The sequence below is a fragment of the Phacochoerus africanus genome, chromosome 8 (assembly GCF_016906955.1).
Source record: "Phacochoerus africanus isolate WHEZ1 chromosome 8, ROS_Pafr_v1, whole genome shotgun sequence".
NCBI lineage: Eukaryota > Metazoa > Chordata > Mammalia > Artiodactyla > Suidae > Phacochoerus > Phacochoerus africanus.
Window position 1 is genome coordinate 63,077,452 of NC_062551.1, and position 27,948 is coordinate 63,105,399.

At 54.9% G+C, this 27,948-nt stretch overlaps 1 protein-coding gene across 7 annotated transcripts; it reads right to left on the bottom strand.

The window, feature by feature from the left end:
* Window positions 1-2,449: 2,449 nt before the first annotated feature.
* On the bottom strand, window positions 2,450-27,460 carry C8H1orf159 (chromosome 8 C1orf159 homolog). Of its 7 annotated transcripts, XM_047791012.1 has the most exons (10): window positions 26,701-27,460; window positions 26,036-26,288; window positions 11,296-11,420; window positions 11,123-11,211; window positions 9,949-10,024; window positions 6,810-6,896; window positions 4,864-4,998; window positions 4,315-4,340; window positions 3,750-4,208; window positions 2,450-3,124 (listed from the first exon to the last, which is right to left on the bottom strand). In XM_047791012.1, exons 4-10 carry the CDS (start codon window positions 11,192-11,194, stop codon window positions 2,792-2,794), a joined length of 1,188 nt encoding a protein of 395 aa, XP_047646968.1. In that variant the 5' UTR covers window positions 11,195-11,211; window positions 11,296-11,420; window positions 26,036-26,288; window positions 26,701-27,460; the 3' UTR covers window positions 2,450-2,791. The 7 variants fall into 7 exon arrangements, 6 of the variants coding, with proteins under 6 accessions (XP_047646968.1, XP_047646967.1, XP_047646965.1 ...); XM_047791011.1 differs by lacking the exon at window positions 26,036-26,288; XR_007136393.1 differs by lacking the exons at window positions 26,036-26,288; window positions 26,701-27,460 and adding an exon at window positions 3,219-3,436 and having other exon boundaries at window positions 3,031-3,124; window positions 3,947-4,208; window positions 11,296-11,990.
* Window positions 27,461-27,948: the final 488 nt, after the last annotated feature.

A 27,948-nucleotide genomic window follows, 5' to 3' on the forward strand; every position in this document is an offset into this window, starting at 1 on the left:
CAGGAGACGTGTGGAAAGGTGTTTGGGGAGGGGGCACAACATGGGCGTGAAGTCAGATGTCCCCCAAGGCCAGTGCCTGGGCACGGGTGGGGCTGAAGCATTCTGGGTGGGGGTTGCCCTTGGGGCCAGCTTCCGCCCACCCTTGCACTCTGGGCTCCTGACAGCCCTGGGTTGCCCTCTGGCCACAAAGCGACACCTCTAGTCCTATCCCACACCCAGCAGTGAGAGCCAGGCGCCCCCGCCCGGCACCACGGCGGGCGCTCCCCTTGCAGACCCCTCGCCCCTGCTGGCTTGTAGGGCTTCTCCAGCACCGAGTGAGTGGATGAGTGGACAAACGAGCTGCAGCTGTGCCCGCTGCCCACCCCCGCCCCCCCCAGGCTCACCTTGTGGGATGTCTGGGTCCCTACAGTGGCCGACATGGCAGAGGGCTGGGTGGGGACCAGTTCCCTCCCAACCTGGTCTGGCCTGAAGCCCACAAACTGGCCTTATCTTGGCTTTCCTTTTTTTTTTTTTGGCCACCCCGCAGCACAGGGAGTTCCGGGGCCAGGGATCAAATCCAAGCTGCAGTTGTGACTCATGCCGCAGCTGTGGCGATGCCAGATCCTTAACCCTCTATGCTGGGCCAGGGATTGAACCTGCATCCCAGAGCTCCCAAGACATTGCCGATCCCACTGCGCCACAGCAGGAGCTCCATCTTGGCTTACAGAGGTCCAGGTAACAGGCTCAGGATGGAGAAAAACTAGGGAGGGGCTTGTGCCGGGTCCCAGCACAGACGCCCTGCCACTTCCAGCGGCCCCACCCCCACCTCAGGTGCACCCCCTCACACTTTTTGGCCCAGATGTCCATCAGATTCCACCCCCCACTATTTGGGAGCCTGAGACAGGTGCACCCAGGCCCAGGGGTGTCCTTCGGCAGAGGGGAGGCTGGGGTGACTGAGGCCCACGGGCCGGGCCACACGGCTGGATGGTCATGGAAAGCACGTCGAGTGGGAGCCAGAGGGCTGCAGGGTCAAATTCAGAGCTGAGTTTTGCTGCTGGGGGTGGGGCAGAGCTGAGGCTGGGGGCTGTGTGTAGGGGCAAACATTAGAGAAGAGGTGGTTCTGGGGTACCCCGGGAAGACCAAAGGTCATCTTAGGCCCACAGGAACCCCGTGGGAACCCCACAGCCCCTCGAGACTTTTGGCCATGGAGGCAGGTGTTCCCAGAACAAAGGACAAAACCTCAAGGAGCCTCCCAGAGGCCCTGGCTATGCTAAGGTGGCTCCTTCAGCACCAAGGCCCAGGGCCACACAGATGCCCCCAGGGGACCCCCATGGCTGCAAACCTTAGGCCAGATGCAGCAGGTGTCTAAGGACAGGTGCCCACGGCTGGTAGCGGATCCGGGGCAGGGACAGGCTCTCCGCCCTGCCCTGATGGTTGCTGCCCCGGCCAGCTCTGGCTGAAATGCCATAATGAAGCCCACCACCAATTGGTAAATGTCCCCTGGCTCACCAGCCTCTCTCAGGGCCATCAACTCTCAGGACCCCACCTCCTCAGGGTGACTCCAGCCTGCACTCTGTACCCACGTGTAACTTCCTCTGGGAGCTGGGAGCCGGGTGCCGTGGGGCCTGGGGCCTGGGGCCTGTGGTCACTGTGACCTCCGTAGCCCCCACGAGGTCTGGATGCTTTACAGAAAAGCCTCCCTAAGGGGCAGCCACCCTCTTCCCACCTCAGTCCTGACATCTGGGCCCCTGGGGTGTGCCATCTGCATCCTCCCAAGGATAACGTCCTAGGGTGGGGATCCTGCCCAGCAGCGCCTTGGGCCCCGGACCCCAGGAGGAGCAATGGCAGGGGGCGGGGTCCCAGTCCTTGCTAAGGGCTCTCCACCCGGCCAGCCTCACCCCAGCACAGGGAAGCAGTTCTGGCAGAGAGGCTTCACCCGAGCTTAGGAACAGGTGAACCCTGGGGCGGCAAAAGGAAGCCCCGAGTGGTTCATTGACGCCAATTTAAGGTGGCCCATCCCTCTCAGCTGCCGGCCAGTGGTCCACTCACATCCTGACCAACAAGCTCGTGTCTATAAACTGTGAACGATTTAGACGCAAATGGCAGCGCAGAAAGGGAGGGAGGCCGGCCACACGGGCCCCGCCTTGGGCCCCTGGGACACAAATCGGACGCTGAGGGAGAAAACGCCGGTTCCAGGGGAGGGCCTGGGCAGGACGGGCCGCCACCCAGTGCGCAGCAGAGCGGCCCGGATGCTCTGCCCTCCGCAGGAACCGCGGCCGTCAGCACCAGCCGAGGCTGGGAACACACAGGGCGATGCCTCGAGGTGGGGGCGGCAGAACAGGACTGCTGGCCAGCCAGCAGGGCCCCTGGTAGGTCCAGGTGGCAATTACAGGCAAACGTGGCCCTGGGTGGACAAGGATGGGCAGCACCTGGGGCCCAGGCAAGGAAGCATGTGAGGACAGCACACCTCTTGGACTTTTGTACAAAATGCATTTCTGCTTAAAAACAGACAAGACTCAACAGGAACCCAGATAACTCCCTTCTGCAGCTCCTGAAAATGGGCAGCTGTAGCCACGGAGGACAGCCCTGCAGGCGTCTGAGCCTGCAGTTGAGGGGGCAGTTCCAAGGCCCTGTTCCACCTCTGTCTGGATGCGGCTGGACACTCAAAGGCCTCGGCCTCACTGCCCAAGAGGGGCTGCAGAGGCCAGGCAGCCTGCGGCAGGAGTCTCACCACTGCTGGCCCCAGGGTGCAGGCGTGGGGTGCTGGCCCTGGGAACTTGCTGTCCCTCTCTCAAGGGGCCTGGACCCCACATCACCTGGCTCCCAAGCCCATTTTGGGACAGAGACTCGAGTGATCCTCTGGCTCAGCCACACTGAGCAGCTGTTTGCAGAGAAGCGCCTGCAGCAGGTGGCTCCCCCACAGTGGCCGTGGCTGCAGATGGAAGGACCGAGCCACGGCTGTGTCCTGAGGCCTCGCCGGGTAGCTCCTGGCCTTGGTGCACTGCGCCCCTCCTTGGCGCAGGCGGCGTTGTGGGGGGGCCTCAGGGTCAGACATTGCTGACCCTGGCCTCCACCGAGGAGACGGCAGAGGGGCCCACGTCCCTGTGGGGGCGCCGCTCACGCCTGACGTAGCGCGGCTTCCGCACTGAAACAGGGTCAGAGACAGGCAGGGTCAGGACAGGGCAGCCTTGGGGGCGAAAACCCCCTTCCCCGAGGTCCCTCCTCCTCTGGACACCCACCCAGCCCCCCTCAGCCTGGACACAAAGGTGCAGGTCATGTGTGACGCGCATCAGAGGGTGGACGGGGTCCCCATGTGTGTCCTTGTCCTGAGCCCGGAACCTGCGGCCGTAGCCTCACTGGGAAGACGGGCCTTGCCGATGGGCTTTAGCTGATGCGCCCTCCATCCAGCGACCAGTGTCCTCACGAGAGGGAGGCAGACAGAGAGGGGACAGGCTGACTGAAGACAGGGGGTGGGGGGGGGGTAGGCTGGAGGGAGGCGGCCACACCTGGGAGGCCCTGAGCCCTGGCTTCAGAAGAGGTGGGCAGGACCCTCCCTGGAGCCTGGGGTGGGAGTGCGGCCCTGACGCCTGGCTCCTGGCCGGGGACTCTGAGGGAACACACTTCTGCCATCTCAAGCCCCCGTCACAGCCGCCCCGGGGAACGAATGCAGGGGCCCGCCCCTGGACACAGCATTGCTTTAGAGAAATCAGGCGAGCGTTTCACTGGACAGGGCGGGTCTAGCCTTGATCAAGCCACTTCTCTGTCCTCACCCGTCCCCACTCTGCACCTCCGCACGGCAGTGAGAGTGGCCTGGGAGGAGGCCGGTGACGCCTGCTCTGAGTGACGCTCTGACTGAGGCTGTGTGACTGCTCTGTGCTCATGGCATCAACTGCGGCACCGCTCACGCAGTAAAACTTAAGTGCTAGCTGCTCAGGAGGGGCCCTGGGAGGGCCCTGTGCCAGCCGACCTGCTTCCCACTTGGGCAGAGCCGGGACTTGGCGAAGGGCCGAGGGCGGCAGAGGTGACCCCTGGTTGCAGTGGGAACCCGCTTCTCTCCACAGACTCAGCAGCTCAGGATAAAAGGGAAAAAGCCGTGGGGCTTGGTTGGTGGCCCAGCAGTGGCCCTGGGCTTGGCGTTTTGAAATTCCCACCAGAGCCCGGGCACCCCCACAGGGCAGGATGAGAGGGGCCGACGTACCTGAGGACTGCGGCGGGGGGATCATTGCGGCCTTGAAAAGGGGAAAAGGCGCAGTGAGAACTGCAGGCGGCCCCAGCCCAGATGTCCAGACACAGCCCAGCCCGCACCCCCCGCCCCTCCCCCCACCTCGTACTTACGGCTTCACCAGGCTGCAGGGCGGGCGCTGTGGGGAAAGACACACTTGTCACTCAGAGGCCACACAGCTGCCTCTGCCTTGGGGGGGGGGGCGGTCCCTCAGCCTGGGGGGTCTACTGGCCCGCAGAGGGTCTCCCCAGCTCCAGGCCTAACCTGCTACACCCAGCGGTGCCTTCGGCCTGCCCGGCCCTATTGCCCACTGCACTCAGGCTGGGGTCCACCCAGCACACCGGAGCAAGTCGCCCCCTCCCCAGGGCCCAGCTTCCCACCTTCTTGGTAGGGCAGACAAGCCGGCCTGCAGACCGCTGCCCCGGTCTGGGTCTGGCCTGCAGGACGCAGCCCCAGGTGCCGAGTCACCCAGCACCCCACAGTGCGACCGCACACCACCACCCCAGAGCACGCGAGGAAGCGGCCACCCTCTCACCCTCAGACATGACAGTCGTGGGACAACCCAGTGCCCTCCTGGCTGCCCCAGGAGAGGCTCGCATCTGTTCTCCCACATCTCGGCCCCAGCCCGCCCTTCGCCCGGGGCCTCTGGGGCGGGAGGATACCTCTGCTCCTTCTGTAGAAGAGCCCGGGCAGTTTACTGGCTCGCTTGAGGTAGAAGAACGCAGCCACGGAGAGGATGAGGCCCGCGCTGATGAGAAGTGTCCCCAGGAAGAGGCAGGCTGCCACCTGAGGGCCCCCTGCAAGCGAGGCGAGGGCTGCCAGGGGCAGGCGGTGTGGCCCGGGGCCCCCATGCTCTCCGCCAAGGCTCCAGGGCTCAGGGTCCCCCGAGGAGGCAGCAGTGAAGAGACTCAGTGCCGCCAGCCCAAGCCCACCTCCATCCTCAATACTCACAGACACGAGGGCCCTCAGCCCCAGCGTGACCAGAGCTCAGGGCAGGGTCTCCCAAGACCCCCTGCCACGTCTCTCAGGAGGCTGCTGGCTGCCACCAGAGGGGCCTTCCTGGCACCGGGACGCCCACCCACCTTCACCCACAGGGTCAGGACAGGAAGACGTGTTCAGACACCTGTGCCCTTCTGACCCGAGTACAGCTGCCAGGCTGCCAGGGCCACAGTGGGACCAAATTTGCCACCACGGAAACGAGCTCAACACTGGACCGCAGTGACCTCATCTACCACAGGCCCAACCCCACGTCGCAAGGAGTCAGGGCCGTCTGAGCCTGTCTGACAACATTGCTGCTGCCGGTGCGACGGCCTCGGTGGCCCATGTTGACACAAGGCCACCTGCTTCTGTCCTGAGACTCATGGGGAAGCTGGATGCTTGGCCAGGTCCCACACGCCCACTGCTGAAGGACAAGAGTCTTGGGGGGGACATGACTCCCATCACGACCCAGAGAAGAGGTGGCCACACCGTGGGGCAGGTCCCACTCCCTGACTACAGTGGCCACTGGTGGCCTGGGCACCATACCCTGTGGCCCAGCCAAGGCCTCTGCACAGTTTGCCCCCCATGGCTTGGGGAAGCACCCCAGATTAGGTGCTTGGCAGCAGGAGCAGGCTGGGGACCAGGGCATCCTGGAGGTGGGTCCTGGGTCCACCCCTGAGGAACAGGTGGTGCGGCGGGCATGTCTGACCAGTGTGTGGTGTCTGCAGTCTTCTCTGAGACCTATGTCCTAAAAGAGCCACCAGGAAAGGGGGCAAGGGGACCTCAGGGTGTCCCCCCATCCTGAGCTCCCAGGGACCAAGGGGCCAATGCGCTGAGGAAGGCAGAGGGTTCAGACACGCAGCTCCAGGTGCTTCCACTAACCAGGCTGTTCAGAGGCACAAGGTGCCCACACCAAGTGACTTGAGCCTTACCCACCCTTGAGAATCAATCTCAGACCCCGACTTCAAAGCTGGCCGAGCTTTCGGTCTGTCTGGGGCCCTGGCCATGACCAGGGCTCGGTCCTAGTACACAGCTCTTGGCTGGAGTGTAGTCTGACCGTGGCTGTGACCGTGGCCCTGCTGTGGCCAGCATCACTGGTTGTGTCTGTACAGATGGTGATGCTGCCCGCGGGCCCCAGGGCCTGACCTAGAGCCAGGAGACTCAGCAAGGTATGGCCGGCCAGGCCTCCCTGTGCTCCTATTCCCAGGGAACTGAGCACCCTGGCCAGTGACTGTGGGGGAGCAGAACCATCAGCACTGCTGGCTCCAAGGGCAGCCAGACCCACGGGAAGGTCCCAGACCCAGCACCGGGACCTCCCCGAGGACCCCCAAAGAGCCAGGGGTGCAGCCCAAATAGCAATTATGGGCCGTAAATGAGATGGGGAGGGGCCGCGGAGGCAGAGCAGCCCTTGCCCCACACCTGTCCAAAGGGACAAGAGGACTTGGGGAGGGCTCCTGGGGGTGTCCACTGGGGGCGGTGGCCCTGGGCAAGGTGTGAGGACAAAAACCACGGCTCCCACCCTTTCCTCCAGAACTCGGAGGTATGGCCCCTCGGTGAGAAGCAGGCAGGTGGAAGGGCAGGGAACAGGGTCGGGAGAAGGGAGCGGGAGGGACGGGGGGCAAAGACGTACGGCTACTGCACTCAGAGCTGCTGTGGGTTCCGTTCCTGCACCGCACGCAGCTGACCGTGCCATCCTCGTCCCAGCGCCCGTAGCAGCCTGCGCGAGAGACAGGAGGCCCAAGCCAGCCCTCGTCAGCTGTGTAAAACCACATTCATCCCAAGATGCTAGTTCACCTGTTCTGGAAGTTTGGATGGATTTTAGAAAAAGAACAAGCTAGAGAGGAACCCGAGCCGGCGCTCCCTCACACGGGGTTCCCACACTGGATGTCTCGGCAACTTCGGAAGCCAGGATGGGAACTTGAAGTCAAAGGTGCCGAGTGTGTGGCCTCAGTTCTGGAGGGGACCAGAGGTGAGCCCCTGCCTCCTACCTCTACCAAGGGCTGCAATGCACCCTCACTCGGCTGCCGCAAGGGACAGGGTCCAGCCCTGCTGTGTGTGCCACCTCTGCTGCCCCCGTACCACTGTGCCGTCCCAGGAGGGCCCAGACCAATGCTGCAGCCACCCGGGGCCTGCCCTGGGGCTGGAAGCACTCCACTCTTGCTGGTCAGTGGTTTATGGCCAGTCCATCTTGCCAAGGGCACCCTTTCAGGGCAGAAGTTCTGTCTTTTTTAAGAAACTTAGTTTTACTGGAGAATAGTCGACTGACAGCACTGTATTAGTTTCAGGCGTACAGCACGGAAATCGCGTCTTGCACCTGTTTTTTTTTTTTTTTTTTTTTTTTTTAACACCCCAGCGGGCGGCCCAGGCGGAGGACATGCACTGGAGAAATTACCGGCCATAGGTGCTAAAGGCCAGCACAGGCATTTAGGCTACATGTGAGTGGGTCACCGTCAGAGGAAGTCCTTCCAGCCACCAAGCAGGTGGCAGGGCCTGAAGAGTGGCGGGGCCAGATAGGCTGAGCGCTATGCCAGGAGGTCGTGTCAGGCCCAACATGGAATCGTACAAGTATTAGAAATAGGCCTTCGTTTCTCATAAGAACAGGGTTCTTCTGAGGCAGCTGGCGCTCTTCCTTCGTTCCTTGGAAGAGCCGACCACTGGGAGGCTGCTCAAGGAGGCCCAGCATGTGGGGTCCTGGGCACAGACCTGGCACCCAGGCAGCGGTTCTGCCAAGAAGCACCCTCTGCAGCTCCAAGGTAAACTGACTCCTTAGCAAAGATGCCAGGGATGCTGGCCTGGAGCAGACTCCTGGGCTGTGAGCACAGGGACAAAGCACAGCCAGGGGCCAGAACCAGCAACCAGGCAGCGTTAAGGGGCAAAGGCTGACTTTATGGAGCCAAAAGTCCCTGGAAAAATGGCCAGTACCTGGCTCACCGGGTTGCCAGTCTCACCAGTAAATAAGGAAGGTCACCTCTGGTGGGGCATGGAGACCTCAAGAAGAGAGGAAGTCACCCAAATCTATAGGTACTTCAGGCCAAGTCTGGTGGCTTGGCTTCCTGGACTCGAGAGGCCTTCTAAAGTCCAATCTGAGAGTCCTTGTGAAAAGGCCAGCAATGCAGACTCAAAACCGAGCCCACGTGGTCAATCGCTGTTCTTGCTAAACTGACTTAAATAATCAGGACAAGTTTAGCAAGGTGAGACTTTTTTTATGGTCACGCCTGCAACCTATGGAAGTTCCTGGGCCAGGGACTGAATCCAAGCTGCAGTTGTGACCTAGGCTGTAGCTGCAACACCGCCAGGTCCTTTAACCCACTGCACTGGGCTGGGGATTGAACCCACACCTCTGCAGGGACCTGAGCCACTGCAGTCAGATTCTTAACCCACTGGGCTAGAGTGGGAACTGCCAAGGCTGGACTTGATTTAAAGCTATTAATCTCACTGTGGTTTTCTTTGGTAGGAAGGGGGTGACTAGAAGTTCTCTTGCGGCAAAGCAGCTTAAGGCTCCAGCATTGTCCCTGTAGTAGCCTGGGTCACTGCGGTGGTGCAGCTTCGATCCCTGGCCTGGGCACATCCTTGTGCCACAGACATGGCCAAAAAGTTAAAAAAAGAAAAAGAAACAAAGGTGGGGGGTGACTGTAGAGAGACGTGTTTCGATAGAGACCACGGTCGTCTGGTGCACAGATTTCAGTCCTGCGCACTGACTGCCCTTGAGGTCCAGGCACCTGTACACTGGACGGGATCCTGAGCTCTTCACGTCCCCCGCTGTCTGACCCTGACTCGCCAAATTAATGTCTCCACGTTCCTCCCACCTCTGCGACTTGGAGTCACCAACAACTGTAGTGCCCTTTCCCCAAAGCCCGCAAAGGGAGGCCGGACGACTTGATGTGAACTTCGGGGCAGTGCCTCGGCAGGGCACAGTGACCTGCAGCCGTGTGGGTCCCTCAGGATGCTCCCAAGAGACTCAGGCAGCGTCCAGAGTTCCCCACTGTCCCCACCCGACCCGCTGCAGAGGGAGCCCACCCACAACCCTGCTCCCAAGGTGAGTCTGTCGCAGGACTGAAGGTCAGCAAGGCAGACGGCGGGGCTGATCCTGTTCCCTGCTGCTTGTCCGTCTGTCTCTTCTCCCCTCTGCTGACCTCTTATCTCACAACTTCTAACCCACATCGCTCCGTGGTTACCAGCGTGGCTCTTAACACGTGAAACTTCCTGAAGGTAGTTTCAAGCAAGGGATGAAGGGAACCTGACCACGGCCACTGTGGCATGAGGACTGATTGGGGTTGAAGAACTCAGGTAACAGCCGGGGCCAGAGGGCGCCCTGGCCTCCCTCCTTCTTCCCAGAAGCAGGTGACGAACCCCAGCCGGGAGCTGCCCTCCCTGACCCGGGAGGAGATGGGAGTCAGATGACCTTGCCACCATCACCCTCACCCTCCTGCAGCGGCCCCCATGTCCCAGGCACCCGCCCACAGCCATCTCCTCGTTCAGCTTGATACTAAGCCCTGAGGTTCGGCCACTTATTTGCAACTTTGTTTATGTGTCACATAAAACTGTGTCTGTGTGCTTTTCTGAAACTCCCTCCAGGGGAGAGGCTCTGTGGTCTGCTCACACCTCCCACAGCCCCGAGCCACCATCTAGCTCCTCAGGGGGTGCTGCCCCCACCAAGCAGGAGGAGGGAGGAGGCCTCAGAACGGGCGGGCCCCATCGTCCCTGCTGCTCTGCCCACCCTCCAGCCCCCTTCCCGAGGCAGACCTAGGCCGGCTCGTGCCAGAGCTTACCTGGGCCACACAGGCTTGTGCCCGGGCAGGTGGCATTGGTGTCCACCACGTCCACACAACACTCGGGCTGCTGGTCCTAGAGGGGAGATGGCGGTGGGTTTGCAGACCCTGGGGCTGGGCGGCTCATGTGGACCAGGCCCAGGACAGTGTTCGCAGAGGGGCTCCAAGCAAGCTCACCCCAAAGCCCAGGGCTCCGGCCTCTTCGGGTCAGTGTCAGGTTACTGCACCCTGCTGACCTGGGGTGAGCTGAGGACGCATGGCTGCGATGCAAGGAAGCTCCCCGGGACAGCACTTTGCTGACTGAATATGTACCTGGAGCATCAGGCTGGGACTGGCCAGGGCATGACCCCTGGCACCCTGACTCACAGCGGCGGGGAGAGGACAAGCCCTCAGGGGTGCCTTGGGGCTGCCCAGAGATTCTGTCGGGCATCTGGGCTGGGAGCGGCCTGGTGGGCAGGGGTGGTCCTGAGTCCCCGGGTCTGCGGGTGCCTGCCCGCCCTTCCTGCCCTTCCCTCGGGGCCTCCTGGTAGCCCTTTCTCACGAGGCTCTCCTGAGTCACGTGGGCCACGGGCGGGCTCAGGGCGGGCATTTCAACAGTGAAAGTGTTTACCTTAGTCGCCACTCGCAGCTGGTGGCTTTGAAAATTAAAAGATTAAACTGCTAAGAAAGGAAACACACGTGTTTCCAGACTGTGGTGAAACCAGAAGACAAACCCAAGCACCCTTGACCTCCCTGGTGAGGGGTCTGCCCTGCGCTCCCACAGCCCTGGACGCTTCTCTGATGATTTTACAGATGATTCCAGCTTGGGTGTAGACACGGCCGGGCTCCTGCAGAGAGCCACGACCTGGCTGCCAGAGGCCTGCAGTGGCCCCTGCTCGAAGCCGCTGCTGGCCTGGGGTGAGCGCCTCCGTCCACCCCACCAGCTCGGGTCCTGGCTGGGGGGCAGCCCTGTGGAGACCCTGCGCCAGCTCCCAGAAGAGGTCCAGTTAGGCCAAGAGAGAAGAGAGCTTCTGGCGGCATGACAGAGCTGGTGCCTCCAGAGGCACGGGCGCTCTGACCCGGACATGGGCACAGTCAGTGCCGCCGGGTCCAGGGCAAGGGTGGCACCTGAAGCGGAAGGGTGAGACGCCCCGGGGAAAGAGCCCAGGCCGCCCGCCACGGGACCGGGGCTTACCGCGCTTCCTGAGGCCTTGCTGGCCACTTCCACCAGGAGACCCGCCAAGAGGACGGCACGCGGCAGCGCCATGTTCCGGGGCGCAGGGTCTGTGAGAGAGGGGGTGCTGGCTGGCCCAGGCGCTGCCCTCCAGGCCGGGACACTGGGTGGGGGCGGGGCTGGAGGACCCTTACCTGGCCCTCCTGCACGCGGGCCGGAGACATCCAGGCCCCGGCCGCCTGCGATCAGCGGTCGGCAGGGGCTGCTGAGCACCAGGCGTGCCACGATCCTGGCGCCCAGTAGACCCTGGGCATGAGGCCTGCAAATCAAGGTGCACAGGTGAGGCCTCGCTGCTGGCCGAGCACAGCCAAACCAGGCCAAGGCCTTGATCCAAACAGACTTTCCGTAAGGAGCCCCCGCCACGCTTGGCCCACAGGGACCAGGACCGCACAGGTGGCTCCCTGCCCCACCGGCTCTGCCAATGGCTGCTTTCCTGGAAGGAGGACTGAGCACAAGAGGCCCAGGGGCCGGTCCTGCCAAGAGCTCAGACGGCCCGTCTTCGTAAGACCCAGATTCCGTTTCAAGCATTTTCACCCAGAGACGGAACTGGTGAGCGGCAAGGGTGCCTCTGGGGCAGCTGCCCGTCAAGGACCCTGGGTCTTAGAGTTTTCTGCCCTCGCCCTGCTGTCATCACCGAAGGGTGTGTGAAAAACATCCAGTCGGGTGGCAAAAGCCATGATTCAGGGGCTTCCAGAGCACAGACACTTCAATGGGGTGATGTATTCAGAGAGCAGACAAAATCGGGCACACACTGCAAAGAAATTTCCTAAAACCAAAAACAGTGAGGAGTTCCCATTGGGCCACAGTGGAAACGAATCCCACCAGTATCCATGAGAATGCAGGTTCAATCCCTGGCCTTGATAAGTGGGTCAGGGATCCGGTGCTGCTGTGAGCTGTGGTGTAGGTCGCAGATGCGGCTCAGATCTGCTGTTGCTGTGGCTGCGGTGTAGGCCGGCAGCTGTAGCTCCGATTGGACCCCTAGCCTGGGAATCTCCACATGCCACAGGTGCGGCCCTAAAAAGCAGAAAAAGCAAAGGAAAAACAAAGCAAAAAAACACTTGAAACTTGATAGCCCATGTGATTTAGGGCTTACGCTGCCACATTTCCAGCACAACAGGAAAACACACAACCTGCAGAACCCCTGAGGTAAACCATCAGTTGGGTATTTAACAAACTTCTGCTAACCTACAGAAATCATAATGGTCCCTAACACATAAAAGTCGCCTCTAAAAAAGTCTGTTTACTTAACAAAAACAGCTGCAGGGTCGAAGCTGTGTGTTCCAGACAGGGCCCTTTGCTTTGCTCCCGGGCATGTCCCAAATAATTCACTTGGGGCTGGGCGCCAACACTGAATGGGGGGGGTGAAGGCGGGGCGTCGGGGTGGGATCTGTCCTGTCACTCGCGCTATCAGGAGGCACTGCCCCTCCCGACCCCCGCGCTGCCGCCCCACTAAAAACACAGGCTTTTCCCCGCAGCCCCTTCTTTCTGTGCTGTGAGATCCCTTTAGGCAGCACCTGCTGATGTCACAGACACACTGATGCCTTTGATTCTCAATCAACCCCTCCACCTGCTACTCAGTTGACACTACTGAGCATGCTTTACACACCAAGAGCCACACCACAGGAAGCACACAAAGTGCAAGGGACGCCCCCTCCACTGGCCGTGCAGCCCTGCCCTGGGCTGACCCTGTCTGCTGTCCACCAGACTGTGCCTCGTGGAATTTCAGGCGAACATGCATCCCGAGCGCACACCTTGTGGCTCCTTCTCTGCAGCCCAGTGATCTCCAGAGTCCTCCGTGCTCTGGTGGCTGAGTGGTACCATAATGGCAGGCGACACTGCCCTTCCAACCACCTTCTGATGTGCGTGGGCTCTTTCCATGTTTTGGTGACCAACGCTGCCAAGGTGGTGCCTGTTCCTGCAAGGTCAGCTTTCCTTGCTCTCAGGTGAACACCTGGAGCCACCGGGGCATGGGAGTTCTCCAGGAAGCTGCCAGCTGTTTCCAGTGGTGGCTCAAGTACGTTGCCACCAGCATGGTGAGCGGCTCGTCCACTCTGGCCCTCAAGCCAGGGGCGTGTGGCCATTCCCCTGGTCGTTCCAACCCGTGTTTCCCTGATACTGACATCAGCCAATCCCAGTCTTCTGACACCTCCTGCAGCCTGTCTACTAACATCTTTGGGCCCCCGTGTTTGGATGGGTCGTCTTTCTCTTTATCTCCTAGATCTTCACATATTCTTTGTCAGATATGTATGCTGCAAATATTTTCTCCTGTCCTGTGACTTGTCTTTTCATTTTCTTCTAGTTATCTTTTTTTTTTTTTTGGTCTTTTATCTTTTTAGAATTGTATTTGTGGCATATGGAGGTTCCCAGGCTAGGGGTTGAATCGGAGCTGCAGCTGCCAGCCTACACCACAGCCACAGCAACTCCAAATCCAAGCCATGTCTGCAACCTACACCACAGCTCACAGCAACGCTGGATCCCTAACCCATTGAGCAAGGCCAGAGATCGAGCCCGCCTCCTCACGGATACTAGCTGGGTTCTTAACCTACTGAGCCACAATGGGAACTCCCGCTCCTGGGGTATCTTTAGAAGAACAAATATTCTTCTGAAATCAAATGCACTGACTTTTTTCTCTTATGGTTCTTGCTTTTTAAAAAATTATGTATGTATGTATGTATTTTGTCTTTTTAGGGCCACACCCACAGCATATGGAGGTTGCCAGGCTAGGGGTTGATCAGGAGCCACAGCAACTCAGGATCCGAGCCACATCTGCAACCGACACGACAGCTCATGGCAACACCAGATCCTTAACCCACTGAGCGAGACCAGGGATGGAACCGCGTCCTCATGGATACTAGTCGGGTTCGTTAACTGCTGAGCCACAATGGGAACTCCTATGATTCTTGCTTTTTGTGTCCTGACCTCAGGGTCATAAAGATTTCCTATGTTTTCTTCCAGGGGCTTTATATAATTTTAGCTTTTATATTTTGAGTTACTTTTGTGTGATGGTGTGAAATAAAAATCAAAGTTCATTTTTTCCCTATTACATCCCGTTGTTGCAGCACCCCTTGTTAAAAAGTCTTTCCTTTCCAAATTGAGTTATCTTGATATCTTGGTTGAAAGTCAACGCTCTACGTGTGGGTCTATTTCTGGACTTTCTATTCTGTTCCATTCATCTATGTGTCTTTCCTTGAGCTAGACCACACACCTCGACGGCCGAAACTTCATAGAAAACCTGAAATCAGGCGAAGCCCTGCTTTAATTGCCTTGGCAATTCTAGGTCGCCTGCGTTCCCATATTTTAGAATCACCCTGGCAATTACTATATAAAAAGCCTGCTAGAATTTTGACTGCGATAGCTGACATTATAACAATACTGAATCTCCTCATTTTGTTGGAGCTGATTCATCCATGCTGGAAACAACTCCACTGCATGGTTTTTTATTCAGAAACCAAATGGTGGGCCAAGAGGTTGTTTCCAGATATGCTGCACTCTGCTCAGCCAGCAGGGCACTTGGACAGAACTGGGTGCCACCGGAATTAGCCTCAGGAACAAATAGGATGGGAGCCAGAAGATGCTTCTTTGCTAAAAACGTGAATCCAGTTGTGAAAAGATAAATTGAGATAAGTTACACGTAATATTATTTTAGTAGCCCCTTTCATCTCTGAAACGTTCCCCAAAGAATGATCAAATTAATAATCTGAGGTTCATTCTCCTATGAAATGTAATTTCATAACTTAGAGGTCTGTCACACACACAGCTAGGGCTGGCCTTTCATACCCATGTGCTTTGAGAAGGATCAAAGGTCTCTTTGCGCTGTAGGTCCTGGATCTCCAAGGGCTGTGAACCTGCTCATGGCCCAACAACTGCCATGTGCCAAGGGCCACGATGCGTTATCCACTCACGCTACCTTGCTGTATCCTCCCAACAACACCTATCAGCAACCGTTTTAAAGGAGAGAAAGCAGGTCTGCACGAGACCACAGGGTGAGAACGAGGGTGACAACTGGGCCAGGCCTCTGGCTCCAGAGCCTCTTCTCACCCGCCACAGTGAACTGGGGCTGAGGTTCTCCTACTCCAGCCAGTAAGTACTGACGTTTTGACAATGTGCAACTAACACGTTTCGTGTGCCTGGCCAAGTTTGGTGCAATTCTACAGAAATTCTTTTTTTTTTTGTCTTTTTGTCTTTTTATTGTTGTTGTTGTTGTTGCTATTTCTTGGGCCGCTCCCGCGGCATATGGAGGTTCCCAGGCTAGGGGTTGAATCGGAGCTGTAGCCACCGGCCTACGCCAGAGCCACAGCAAGGCGGGATCCGAGCCGCGTCTGCAACCTACACCACAGCTCACGGCAACGCCGGATCGTTAACCCACTGAGCAAGGGCAGGGACCGAACCCGAAACCTCATGGTTCCTAGTCAGATTCGTTAACCACTGCGCCACGACGGGAACTCCAGAAATTCTTACCTTAGTAAATAAAGGCATCTGAGACTTAAAAAATAAATATAATACACTCCTATCTTTGAAGACTATTAGCTAAAGATAATAACTGTGCTGTAGAACTTTCGAGCCCGTGAAGAAGAGAACCACAGGCCACCAAGAGCACGAGAAGCGGGACCTCTCTCAACAGACCTCGCACTGTTTGCAAAGCACAGGAGCCACGCTTAGGTACCCAGGACAAACCAAACAGGCACGTTTCATCTCTAGAGGAACCATTAAAAAAAAAACACAAAAAGACAGAGCTAAAAAGTCAGTAAAGGAGATAAAACGGAATTTTGAAAAACTTGATTCACCAAAAAAAAAAGGGAAGGAGGAACAGAGAAACAGATGGAAAAATGGAAATCAAACATTAAGATGGTAGGATTTCAACCCAAATACTCCCCACCCATGAAGACGGCTATTAACAAAAGGAATAAGGGGTGTTGGCAAGGATGTGGCACTGTCCACCGCTGGGGGACACGCCAAGTGGCACAGCTGCTGTAGAAAACGGTATGGCAGTTTCTCGAACAAGAAAACAAAGACTTACCATAGGATCCAACAATTTCACTTCTGATTATATACTCAAAAGAACCAAAACCAGGGTATTTTAAGAGATGTTTGTGCACATGTGTTTACAGGAGCATCGTTCCTAATAGCCCAAAAGGTGAAAGCTAACCAAGGAAAGAACAAAACGTGGTACACATCCCCATCACGGAATATTAATTCAGCCTTAAAAAGAAGGGGATTCCGATACCTGCTACAACATGGGTGACATGATGCTAAGTGAAATGAGCCAGTCACCAAAGGACAGACAATGCACGATTCCACTTCTAAGGTCCCTAAGGTCGTCAAATCAAAATACAGACAGAAAGTAGGTGGGTCCAGAGGCTGGGGGAGGGGGGATGGGAGTTAGCGTTTAATGAGGGGAGAGTTTCAGTTTGGGAAGCTGAGAAAGTTCCAGAGATGGATGCTGCTAAGAGTCATCCAATATCATAAATATACTTAATGCTACAGGCTAGATACTTAAAAATGGTTTAAATGGTAAGCCTTATGTTACATTTTTTGGTGGGGGCCACACCGGCAGCATGCTGAAGTGCCCAGGCCAGGGATCAATCCCATGTCACAGCTGTAACCAGAGCCACAGCAGTGACAACACCAGATCCCACAGAGCCACAAGGGAACTGTGTATTACATACACTTTACCACCACAAAAAAATCTGGAAAAAATGAAATTACATAATTCATATAAAGTACCTTAATAAGTAGTAGTTATTACAGTTATTTTTTAAAAACTAGAATAGATGCAAACTGTTGCCTTTGGAATGGATTAGCAATGAGATCCTGCTGTGTAGCACTGGGAACTATGTCTAGTCACTTATGATGGAGCAGGACAGTGGGAGAAAGAAGAATGTATACATGTATGTGTGACTGGGTCACCATGTTGTACAGTAGAAAAAAAATTGTATCGGGGAAACAACAATTTAAAAATAGGCTAATTAATTAATTAATTAATTCACGGGAGAATATTAAAAAATAAAAGAAAAATCGTATGATGCCTTTTATGAAAAAAAAAAAACCTAGAAATTGTCAGACTGAATAAAAAGCAAGACCAAATGATCAGCGCTTTGTAAGAAACAATCTTTAACTGTAATGACACAGACCACTGAACGCACAGGAAGGAAAGACAGTCTATACAGACACTGAGCACGAGAGCACTCATGCGGATACAGCGATGCCCCACACGAGGTCAGCTTCGAGAAGTTGACCGCCTCAGAGAAAGGGGAACCTTTTACAGCAATGGCAATACATTCATTAAGAAAATGAATCAATCTCAAAGCGTGTAGGCCCTTAATGTACACAAATACCTGAAGAATAAGCTGACAAGACTAAAGGAAAAAAAAAAAACAAATTCCCAACCATGACTGGAAGCTTTAATACCCCTCTTTTAACTGATTGAACAAGTAGACAAAAAAGGGAGTAAGGATATAAAAGATTTGGGTGATATTATCAACTAACTCAACTGACAATCACAGAATATGACACTCAACAAAAGTATAATATACCTTCTTTTTGGGTGCAAACAAAACATTCACTAACACAGGCCATAAAACAAGCATCAATGACTTTCAAAGGTTCAAAATCAAGTAGAGCATATCCTTTGGGATTTTAATACAAATGGACTAAATGGAATTATAAGACAAATCGATAGCAAAAGATACTTATAAAATCTCCAAATACTTGTAAATTATACAATAAACTTAATAACTCATGGATCAAATACGGGAAATTTTAAAATATTTTTAACAGAAAGATAACAAAGTGTGCCATATCAGTAAGAAGCTAAAGCAGGAGTTCCTGCTGTGGCACAGTGGGTTAAGAACCTGACATAGTCTCTGTGAGGATGCAGGTTTGATCTCTGGCCTCACTCAGTGGGTTAAGGAACCTACACTGGTGTAAGCTGGAGTGCAGGTTGCAGATGTGGCTCGGATCTGGTGTTGCTGTAGCTGAGGCATAGGCCCACAGCTGCAGCTCTGATTAGACCCCTGGCCCAGGAACTTTCACATGCCACAGGTGCAGTGGTGAAAAAAAGGAAAGAAAAAAAAGTTAAACCAGGGCTTAGAAAGAAACTTAGTTTTTAACGCCTATGTAAGAACAGAAGAAGAGTGTAAAATCATTGACCCACGCTTCTACAATTAATTTTTTTTTTTTTTTTTTGGCCATCCTCACAGCTCATGGAAGTTCCTGCCAGGGATTGAACTTGTGCCACAACAGCGACCCAAGCTGCTGCAGTAATGCCAGATCCTTAACCTGCTGAGCCACAAGGGAACTCCTATGCTTCTGTCTTAAGATAGAAAAAGAAGAGTGAATTAAACCGTAGTAGGCAGATGAAATAATAAAAATAGGAGTAGAAATGAATGAAATAGAACTAAAACTAGGGAAAATAAGCAAAGTCAAAAGTTGGATCTTTAAAAAAGATTTATAAAATTGATAAACCTCTGGCAAGAATAAGCAAGGAAAAACTGTCAACACAAATTATCTATACTAGAAACAAAAAAGCACAGAGTTCCCATCGTGGCTCAATGGTTAACAAACCTGACTAGCTTTCATGAGGATGCAGGTTCGATCCCTGGCCTTGCTCAGTAGGCTAAGGATCCGGCATTGCCATGAGCTATGATGTAGGTCACAGACGTGGCTCAGATCCCGAGTTGCTGTGGCTGAGGCGTAGGCCCATAGCTACAGCTCCAATTCGACCCCTAGCCTGGGAACCTCCATATGCTGAGGGTGCGGCCCTAAAAAGACCAAAAAAAAAAAAAAACAGAGGAAGAAGAGAAAAAAAAGAAATGAAAAAGCAGGCATCACTAAAAACACTACAAACACGGCTGGATAATTATACAAACACGGACAATATTATAAACAACTTTATGCCAATAAATTCAACAACTAAGATGAGATGATCAAAATTTATTTAAATATACAAATTATCAAAAATGACAGAAGGAGTTCCCATTGCGGCTCAGTGGTGACAAATCCAACTAGTATCCATGAGGACACAGGTTCGATCCCTCGCCTCGCTCAGGGGGTCCAGGATCCAGCGTTGCCATGAGCTGTTTGTAGGTCGCAGTCAAGGCTCAGATCCCGCATGGCTGTGGCTGTGGTGCAGGCTAGCAGCTACAGGTCTGATTCGACCCCAAGCTTGGCAACCTCCATATGCCGTGGGTGTGGCCCTAAAAAGACAAAAAAAAAAAAAAATTAAAATAAAAGACACAGGATGAAGGAGAAAATCTGAAGAGTCTTATACACATTAAAAAAATTGAATTCATAATTTTAAAACTTCCCACAAAGATGACAATGATCCAAACAGCCTCTCCCCTGGTGAGGTCTATCAACAGCTAAGGAAGAACCAGAACCAACACCACACAAAGTCTTTCAGAAAACAGAGAGGGGAGGACACACCCCAGCTCGTTTATAAAATCAGCAAAGCAAGACTCAAAAATAGGCCAGCACAACCCGATGGAAATCCAGACAAGGACATCACGGGGGACGAGGCAGACCTACATCCTTCGTGAATACCGACTCCCAACCCCTCGGCAAGCCTTAAGCAAAGTGCACTCAGTCACACGCTGAAAGCAGGATAGAATGTGACCAAACGAACTTCTTCCAGGAACAGAAGACTGGCTCAATACACAAAAACCAGTCACTGTAATCCACCACTTAACAGATGAAAAAGGAAAAAAAATCATGTAACCAATTCAACAGAAGAAAAACAAGCATCTGACAGCATTTCAGGGCCATTCATGATAATAACTCTCGGCAAACTCAAAACAGGAGACACTTTCTTTTTTTTTTTTTTTGTCTTCTTGCCATTTCTTGGGCCGCTCCCTCGGCATATGGAGGTTCCCAGGCTAGGGGTTGAATCGGAGCTGTAGCCACCGGCCTACGCCAGAGCCACAGCAAGGCAGGATCCGAGCCGCGTCTGCAACCTACACCACAGCTCACGGCAACGCCGGATCGTTAACCCACTGAGCAAGGGCAGGGATCGAACCCGCAACCTCATGGTTCCTAGTCGGATTCGTTGACCACTGCGCCACGACGGGAACTCCAGAAGACACTTTCAATGTGATAAAAGACACCTGCAAACCAGCCACAGCCAAGTTCACACCAACAGGGACCAGGCCAAGGACCCCAGGCCCGGTCAATCTGTTCATCACTGTCCCACGGCTCCAGCCACATCTGTAGGGACGACAGAAAACAAAGCAAAAGCCACCAAGACGAGAAAGAAGAGTGATCCCGCCTCTGTGTACACGGCCTGATCATCTACATGGAAAATCCCAGGAAATGTAACAAACTGCTATATCATCTAGGTGAATTCAGTAATGTTCCAAGAATATAGAGTCAATATGCAAAATCAATTATTATTTCTTCTTCTTTTTCTTTTTTTAGGGCCACACCTACAGCATGTGGAAGTTCCCAGGCTAGGGGTTGAATCGGAGCTACAGCTGCTGGCCTACACCACAGCCACAGCCATGCAGGATCCGAGACACATCTGCGACCTACGCGACAGCTCGAGGCAACACCGGATCCTCAACCCACTGAGTGAGGCCAGGGATCGAACCCGCATCCTCATGGATGCTGGCTGGGTTCGTTAGTGCTGAGCCACGACGGGAACTCCTCAATTGTTATTTCTATATTCTGGTAACAAGCAAATGGAAATGAAACTTAAGTATTGTTTACAATGGCACTCAAAAACAATTGGCTTATGGGCATAAATTTGATAAAAAATGTGTAAGAGCAGCTACACAGAAACACTGCTGAGAGGAGTTCAAGATCCAAATACTGGAAACACTCGCTGCAATGGAGCCTGTCTCAACAGGGACACACGCCTGTGGCGCATCCCTAATCCACATGACAACATTAGAGGACTCGGTATCACCACATTAATCTCTCCCAGAGTTCCCGCTGTGGTGCAGCAGGTTAAGGGCCCTGCGTTGTCTCTGCGGCAGTGAGGGTTCCATCCCTGGCCTGGTGCAGTGGGCTAAAGATCTGATGTTGCCACAGCTGTAACTCAGATTTGTCCCTGGCCTGGGAACTTCCACATGCCCCAGGTGTGGCCAAAAAAAAACAAAACCAACCAGATTACTTTCCCTGTAAATTGAACCAAAATTTAATGTAATCCCAGTCAAAAAATTACAGCAGAGGCTTTTGGGGTTTTTTCTGAGGAATTGACAAGCTGATTCTAAAATGTATATAAAAATGCACGAAGTTCCCATTGTGGCTCAAGGGTAACGAGCCCAACTAGTATCCATGAGGATGAGGGTTCAATTCCCGGCCTTGCTCAGTGGGTTAAGGATCCAGCATTGCTGTCAACTGTCGTGCAGGTCGCAGACGTGGCTCAATCCTATGTTGCTGTGACTGTGGTGTAGACTGGCAGCTGCAGCTCCAATTTGACCCCTAGCTTGGGAACATCCATATGCTGCAGATGAGGCCCTTAAAAAAAAGGAAAAAAAATGGAAAAAAACCTAGAATAGCCAAAGCAATTTTTAAAAAGAAAAACAAGCATGGAGGACTTACACACTCTAACCCGAAGATTTTTTGTTTGTTTGTTTGTTTGTTTAGGGCCACACCCTTGGCACACAGAGGTTCCCAGGCTAGGGGTCTAATTGGAGCTGTAGCCGCCAGCCTACCCACAGGCACAGCAACTCGGGAATCCAAGCCGCGTCCGTGACCTACACCACAGCTCACGGCAATGCCAGATCCTTAACCCACTGAGCGAGGCCAGGGATGGAACCCACAACCTCATGGTTCCTAGTCGGGTTCATTAACCGCTGAGCCACGACGGGAACTCCTCTAACCCGAAGATTTATTATTAAGTCACAAGACTGTGTGGACTGCTGAACAGATAAACAGATCAATGTTAACAGGATCCAGAAATAGACTCTCACAAACACAGTCAAATGATTTCTGACCAGATGCCAAAGCAATTCGATGGGGAAAAGAAAGTTTTTTAACAAATAGTGCTGGGTCAACTGGTTATTCAAATAGAATTAACAAGTCAACCTCGACTCACATCACATGGAAAATTAATTAGAGATGGCTTATGGAGCCAACAGAAAAACGGGATCTACAAACCTTCTATACGAAACTACAGGAACCCATCTTTGTGACTCCTGGTTAGGCGAAAGCTTTTAAATCAGACACAGAAAGCATGAACCAAAAAAGAAAAACCACTGGCTGATAAATTGAACATCATTAATATTAAAAACTTCTGCTCATTACACACACACACAAAAAAAAAAGGAGTTCCCGTCGTGGCGCAGTGGTTAACGAATCCGACTAGGAACCATGAGGTTGCGGGTTCGGTCCCTGCCCTTGCTCAGTGGGTTAACGATCCGGCGTTGCCGTGAGCTGTGGTGTAGGTTGCAGACGCGGCTCGGATCCCGCCTTGCTGTGGCTCTGGCGTAGGCCGGTGGCTACAGCTCCGATTCAACCCCTAGCCTGGGAACCTCCATATGCCGCGGGAGCGGCCCAAGAAATAGCAACAACAACAACAACAACAACAAGACAAAAGACAAAAAGACAAAAAAAAACTTCTGCTCATTACAATACATCATTATGATGGATATAAATCCTACATATTTGTCAAAACCCACAGAACAATGTATCACAGAGAGTAGACTCTAAAACATGCAAAAAGAGGTCTCCTGGTGGCTCAGCAGGTTGAGGATCTGGCATTGTCACTACAGTGGCTCAGGTCAATGCTGTGGCTTGCATTCGATCCCTGGCCTGGGAACTTCTGCATGCTGTGGGTGTGGCCAAAAAAAAATCTGAAAGTAGGCTAAAACATGCAAAAAAAATCAACACCACCAACCAGAAGGTCAGGGATCTCAGGATGGAAAGCAGACCACAACCACAGACTCTCACTCTATCACAACCTGTGACACAAACACACTGACGGGAACAGGAAAACAGTGTTCTGACTAGAAACTGTAAAACCAACGATAAAAAGAAACCGCAAATAAACACGGTGGTCAAGATGGCGAATTTGTCCCTCAGGATGGGGGTCTACGGGGGAGCGATTCTGAAACTGCTTTTCATGGGCACTGGGGTGGGACAAACACGCAAACCATGGCCATGGTGGTGAGAAGGCCACACACGAGCACTTTTACTACAGAGTCTAGGTTACAGACTCACACCTGTCCATCCGGTGAGGGGACTGCAGGCAATGACAGCCCAGCCCCAGTGCCCACGCCCACTGCCAGATCCTGGCTTCTCCAGCCCACTCTCCAGTGAAAGGAACCAGAGCTCCCTGGAGAAACGGCTGAGTCTAGGCCTGAGGCAGGGATACAAGACTGAGTAAGCAGCTGGAGCAGCTGGCAGTGCCAGAAAGGAAAGAAGTGCTCAAAACAACTCGGGGCAGAGGGTGGGCTCCCAGTGGCCAAGGCAGGACCAAGATGGGCAGACAAACAGCGCAGAGCTGGTTCCCCTCCAAAGTGCAGACGAACGCCCACAAGTCCGTCCTTCGAACGGAATCCAAACCACCCCTGGGGAAGGACAGGACAGGAGAACTCTCCTTGGCAGACACCACCTGAACCAGGCAACCAGGACCAGCTGTGGATGCCAGGTGCCCCTGACACGATGTGGCTAGAGGGTCATCTCACCTCTGGAGTCTTCGTCCCAAAAACCCACACCCCCGTCCAACCATGAGAAAACACATCAGACAAACGCAACATCAGGGACATGCTACAAACACAGCCGAGCAGCCCTTCTCAAAACTGTCCGGGTCATGAAAAGACAGGATCCTGGCCAGCATCAGGGCACAAAGAGGACACGGGGGCAGCACATGGCCTGACACCTGGAGTGCAGGGGACAGTAATGGAGCCTCAGTTTCCACAAACGCCCCTTGGTTGGCAACTTCCCTGTGAATCTAAAACCATTCCAAAAATTTTAAAGTTAACTTTTTAAGACACCATTAATAAAATGAACAGGCAAGTCAAAAAATGGGAGCTACCATCCCCAATACATCTATCCAACCAACAGCAAGGACCTTACAACTTGACTTTTTTTTTTAAAGGCGAAAGATTTGACCGGACACTTCGGAAAAGAGGTTGGGGAGGTCGCCAGAGACGGACACATGCTCGGCATAGCACTCAAGGAGATGCAGGCTGAAGACAAGCCACTGGGCCCCAGAGCACACACGCAGGAAGGCGCTGCTCAGGGTCACACAAGACAGCCCGGAGACCAGCCATCAGAAAATGCGCACCACGCTGTGCGCGGCCAGGGGCACCCCGTGCCCGTGAGCTCTCACACAGACACAGCGAAGAGCCCTGCCTGCGCTTCTGGCGGGGGGGGGGGGGGGGGGCGGGGGCGTGGCTGGGAAGGTTTACAAGGTCCATCAGCCGGGGCAACTTAGACTCGCAGAACTAGGGGCTGGGAGGCCCAAGGTCAAGGTGCCGGCAGACCCGGCGTCTGGCGAGGGCCCTTCCTGGCCTGCAGACGGCCACCTTCTCGCTGTCCTCACGGCCTTTCCTTGGTGTGCGAGCAGGGGTCGTGTGAGCGGGGTGTGGGGAGGTCGCTCTGTCTTGCCCCTGCCCTCAGGGCACCGATGCCAGCACGGGCCCCACCTCACCCCGGTCACCTCCCAAAAGGCTCCACCTCCAGACACCATCACACTGGGGTCATGGATTTGGGGCGACAGAGCCGATCGGCCCACAACACAGGCGAATCTTTAGGGAAGACGGAACTGTCCTGTCATGATGGGCGTGCAGGTGACAGTTGTATGCCTTTGTCAAAATTGGTCAAATAGAGCCTGTGCATTTCATTTATGGGAATTACATGCACTAACTGAATAAATGCAATTCATTTTCTATTTTGAAGATCTCATGCGAGCCAAACAGCTAAGTAATTGAGCACGAGTTTCCACAAGGTAATGCAGTTTGGTAAGAATTTACACTGTACTGTGCGTTCTTGCACAGCTCATTCTTCCTTAGAAAAAGTGGTTTCAATGAAGAAGTCACTGTGATTCTGCACAAGTAACACATCATGAAGCGGGTGGAATCACTCTGACCAGTCAACAGGGGCTGGGTGCTGGCTGGACAACCATGTAAACGGGCTCCCTGGTAGGAAGCTTTGCCTGGATGACCACTGCAGGGGGCGGTGGACGCCACATACATACCGCTCCTCCAGGCTTTGCGGCGGCTGTGGCTGGAGAGGGGGGGTCGCCAGCTTTAAAAGTCACATGCACTGGAGTTCCCATTGTGGCGCAGCGGAAATGAATCCGGCTAGGAACCATGCGGTCGCAGGTTCGATCCCTGGCCTCGCTCAGTGGGTTAAGGATCTGGCATTGCTGTGTGCTGTGGTGTAGCTCGCAGACATGGCTCGGATCTGGTGTTGCTGTGGCTGTGACATAGGCTGGCGGCTACAGCTCCAATTAGACCCCTAGCCTAGGAACCTCTGTACGCCCAGGGGGTGCAGCCCTAAAAGATGAACAGACCAAAAAAAAAAAAAAAAAAATCCCATGTGCTGATCTTGTTTCTCCCACTGCCCAGCACAGCACGGGAGGACCTGCTGGACCTCCAGCCCCTCAGGGCAGGTTCCTACCAGTCACTTTCTCAGCAAGCAAAGGGAGCAATGTGGCTCTCAGGACAAAAGGAGAACTGTGTGGCCCTGTTCATTCACATGTTTCTCAACCCGAAAGTCCCATCGTGCTGATGAAGAACCGATGGTGTAAACAATCTGACTGGATGCAAAGTCTGTGCGCGTGTAGGTGCTCCGTGGTGGACTCGGCAGCCCTGAGAAGGTACTGATGGGCAGACCCCCGGAACTCCCCAGGGGGTTCCTGGCCGTGGGGATGCGGAATTCTCAGTACTGTGGTGACTAGAGATCATTCTTCAAGTGAATTACGCTTACCTTGCAGAACAGGGTGGTGCAGGGAGGGTCCTGGGGTGACCACCCTCCAAGGCACGTTTGCTCTGTCTTTGGGAGACGCACACCGGGGCGGGGTGGAGTGCGCGTGTGCCAGAAGAAACTTTCCGTAAAATTCAGATTTTATTTCCTTCTAGGAGCTTCTGCATTCAGATTATGGCTGAACAAGGCTGCTACGGGGGCGCGGGCTGAGGCGCAGAGGACGAGGCCCAGCGCTGCCTCCAGCACCGCGGTGACCCTGAGAACACAGGACAAAGCCGGGCCACCTGAGCGCCCCGCCACCAGGGAGCTGCGTTTGCAGGAGCGCTGTGAGAAGCGCGTCCAAAACCCCCGATCTTAATGAACTTAAACTAGAACGTCAATTAAATCGTTCTGGTGACTACGCACACGAACCCCTGTTGGACGAGGCCTGACACTCCAGTAGCGATCAGCGAGCTGAAATGGGAAACCTCCTGGGACTCGTGGGTCCTCCCGCGCGTCCGGGGCGCCCTGAGCCGGTGGCGGGGCGAGGGGCACAGAGAGAAAGGGCGGCCAAACCCCGCCGCCCTGACTGCCCCGGCGGGGCTCCGCACAGCCAAGGCCGCCGCAGTTCCCGCTCCCAGCCAACCCCTAGCCAGCCCCCGCCCGCCCACTCCCGGCCCCTCACTCACCCCTGCGCCCTCCGGGTTCCTCTTTCATACCCCCCGCCCTCCAGGCGGTCGCGCTGTGCCCCCTTGGGACTTGAAGTCTCTCAGCCCGGGTGCCAGGGAGCACAGCTCCCAAACCGGAACTACAACTCCCGGCGGTCCGCGCGAGTCTCCTCCCCCGGAGGGTTCCGGGCCAAAGTTCTCGCGAGATCTGAAGGTTCGCGCGAAGCGACCTGGGAAATGTAGTCTAGGGCCCTAAACAGGGCAGCAGAAGTAAGGGAAGGACTACGCTGCCCATGACCCCTCGCGCGCCGCCTTCCGGCGTTGCCAGGAGACCAAAGAGCCCTGCAGTCCGAGGCGTCTGCGTTCAGGTTTCCGAAAAGTCGCCCGGGTCTCCTCCGTCAACGCTCGGCTGGACTGCCCGTCGGTTTCCGGCGGAGTAGCGGTTCCGGAGACAGCACAGGGTTCCAGTGGCGCATCCTGGGGAGAGGCGCCGCAGTGCCTAGCGACCGCTTCCGCCCTGATGCCAGTCCCGCGCCCGGGCGCGGCGGACGGCTGGGCGGGGAAAAGGCCTCTGCGATGTTTGCGTCCTCTCTGGGGGGTTCCCCAGGAAGGACTCTGTTCCGGGGCTGCCGAGCGCACCCCTGCGCCCAGTTCTGCCACCTTCGTGACTCAGGCCGCTTTCCGGGCGGGCGAAGCCCTTCTCACGGGGCGGGGCGGGGTAGTGGGATACCCGGGGCCCGGTCTGCACCGAGGGACGGACGTGCGGAGCTGGTCCCGGGAGAGGCTTTGCCTAGGGAGAAAAGAGAGTAAAACCACCACCGCCCTTGTGCTTTGTGTATCTCTGGGTGCGGGGACAGGGGGCGGATCTTCCGCAAGGGCGGCTACTGGGAGAGCAGTGTCTGGGCCAGTGAGTCTGAGCGAGAGGCCTGGACCGGGAAGGGCACCCACACAGCAAACTGCTTGTCAGCATGGGCGCCTGTAACACTGGCTATCAGGTCTCTCCCCAGCTTCCTTATTCAACATGAATAAGGGTGGACGGGAAAGAAGTGTGATCTCGGGTTTCTCTGAACTGGTCGGACTGGTTGCTCTGTCCACGAAAGCTCCACCCCGTGACCTTGTGCCTCCCAGGGACTGTGACTGTCCCCCACAGTCAGTCCTAAAGACTGTGGGTGTGGGGTCTAGGTGACAGGACTGTCTGGCATCCTGGGCTGGTTTGTCCCAACAGGGTGACACAGGGGAATTTCTTTCTTTTTTTCTTTTGCTTGGTTT

Excerpts from the sequence above, each read along its gene's own strand:
- C8H1orf159 (XM_047791009.1), bottom strand. The coding sequence starts at position 11,689 with ATGCTTGAAACGGAATCTGGGTCTTACGAAGACGGGCCGTCTGAGCTC. Across the intron at positions 4,341-4,863 it reads CTTCTACAGAAGGAGCAGAG|CGCCCGCCCTGCAGCCTGGT; the intron begins GTATCCTCCCGC and ends CTTTCCCCACAG. Across the intron at positions 3,125-3,749 it reads GAGGTGCAGAGTGGGGACGG|TGCGGAAGCCGCGCTACGTC; the intron begins GTGAGGACAGAG and ends ACCCTGTTTCAG.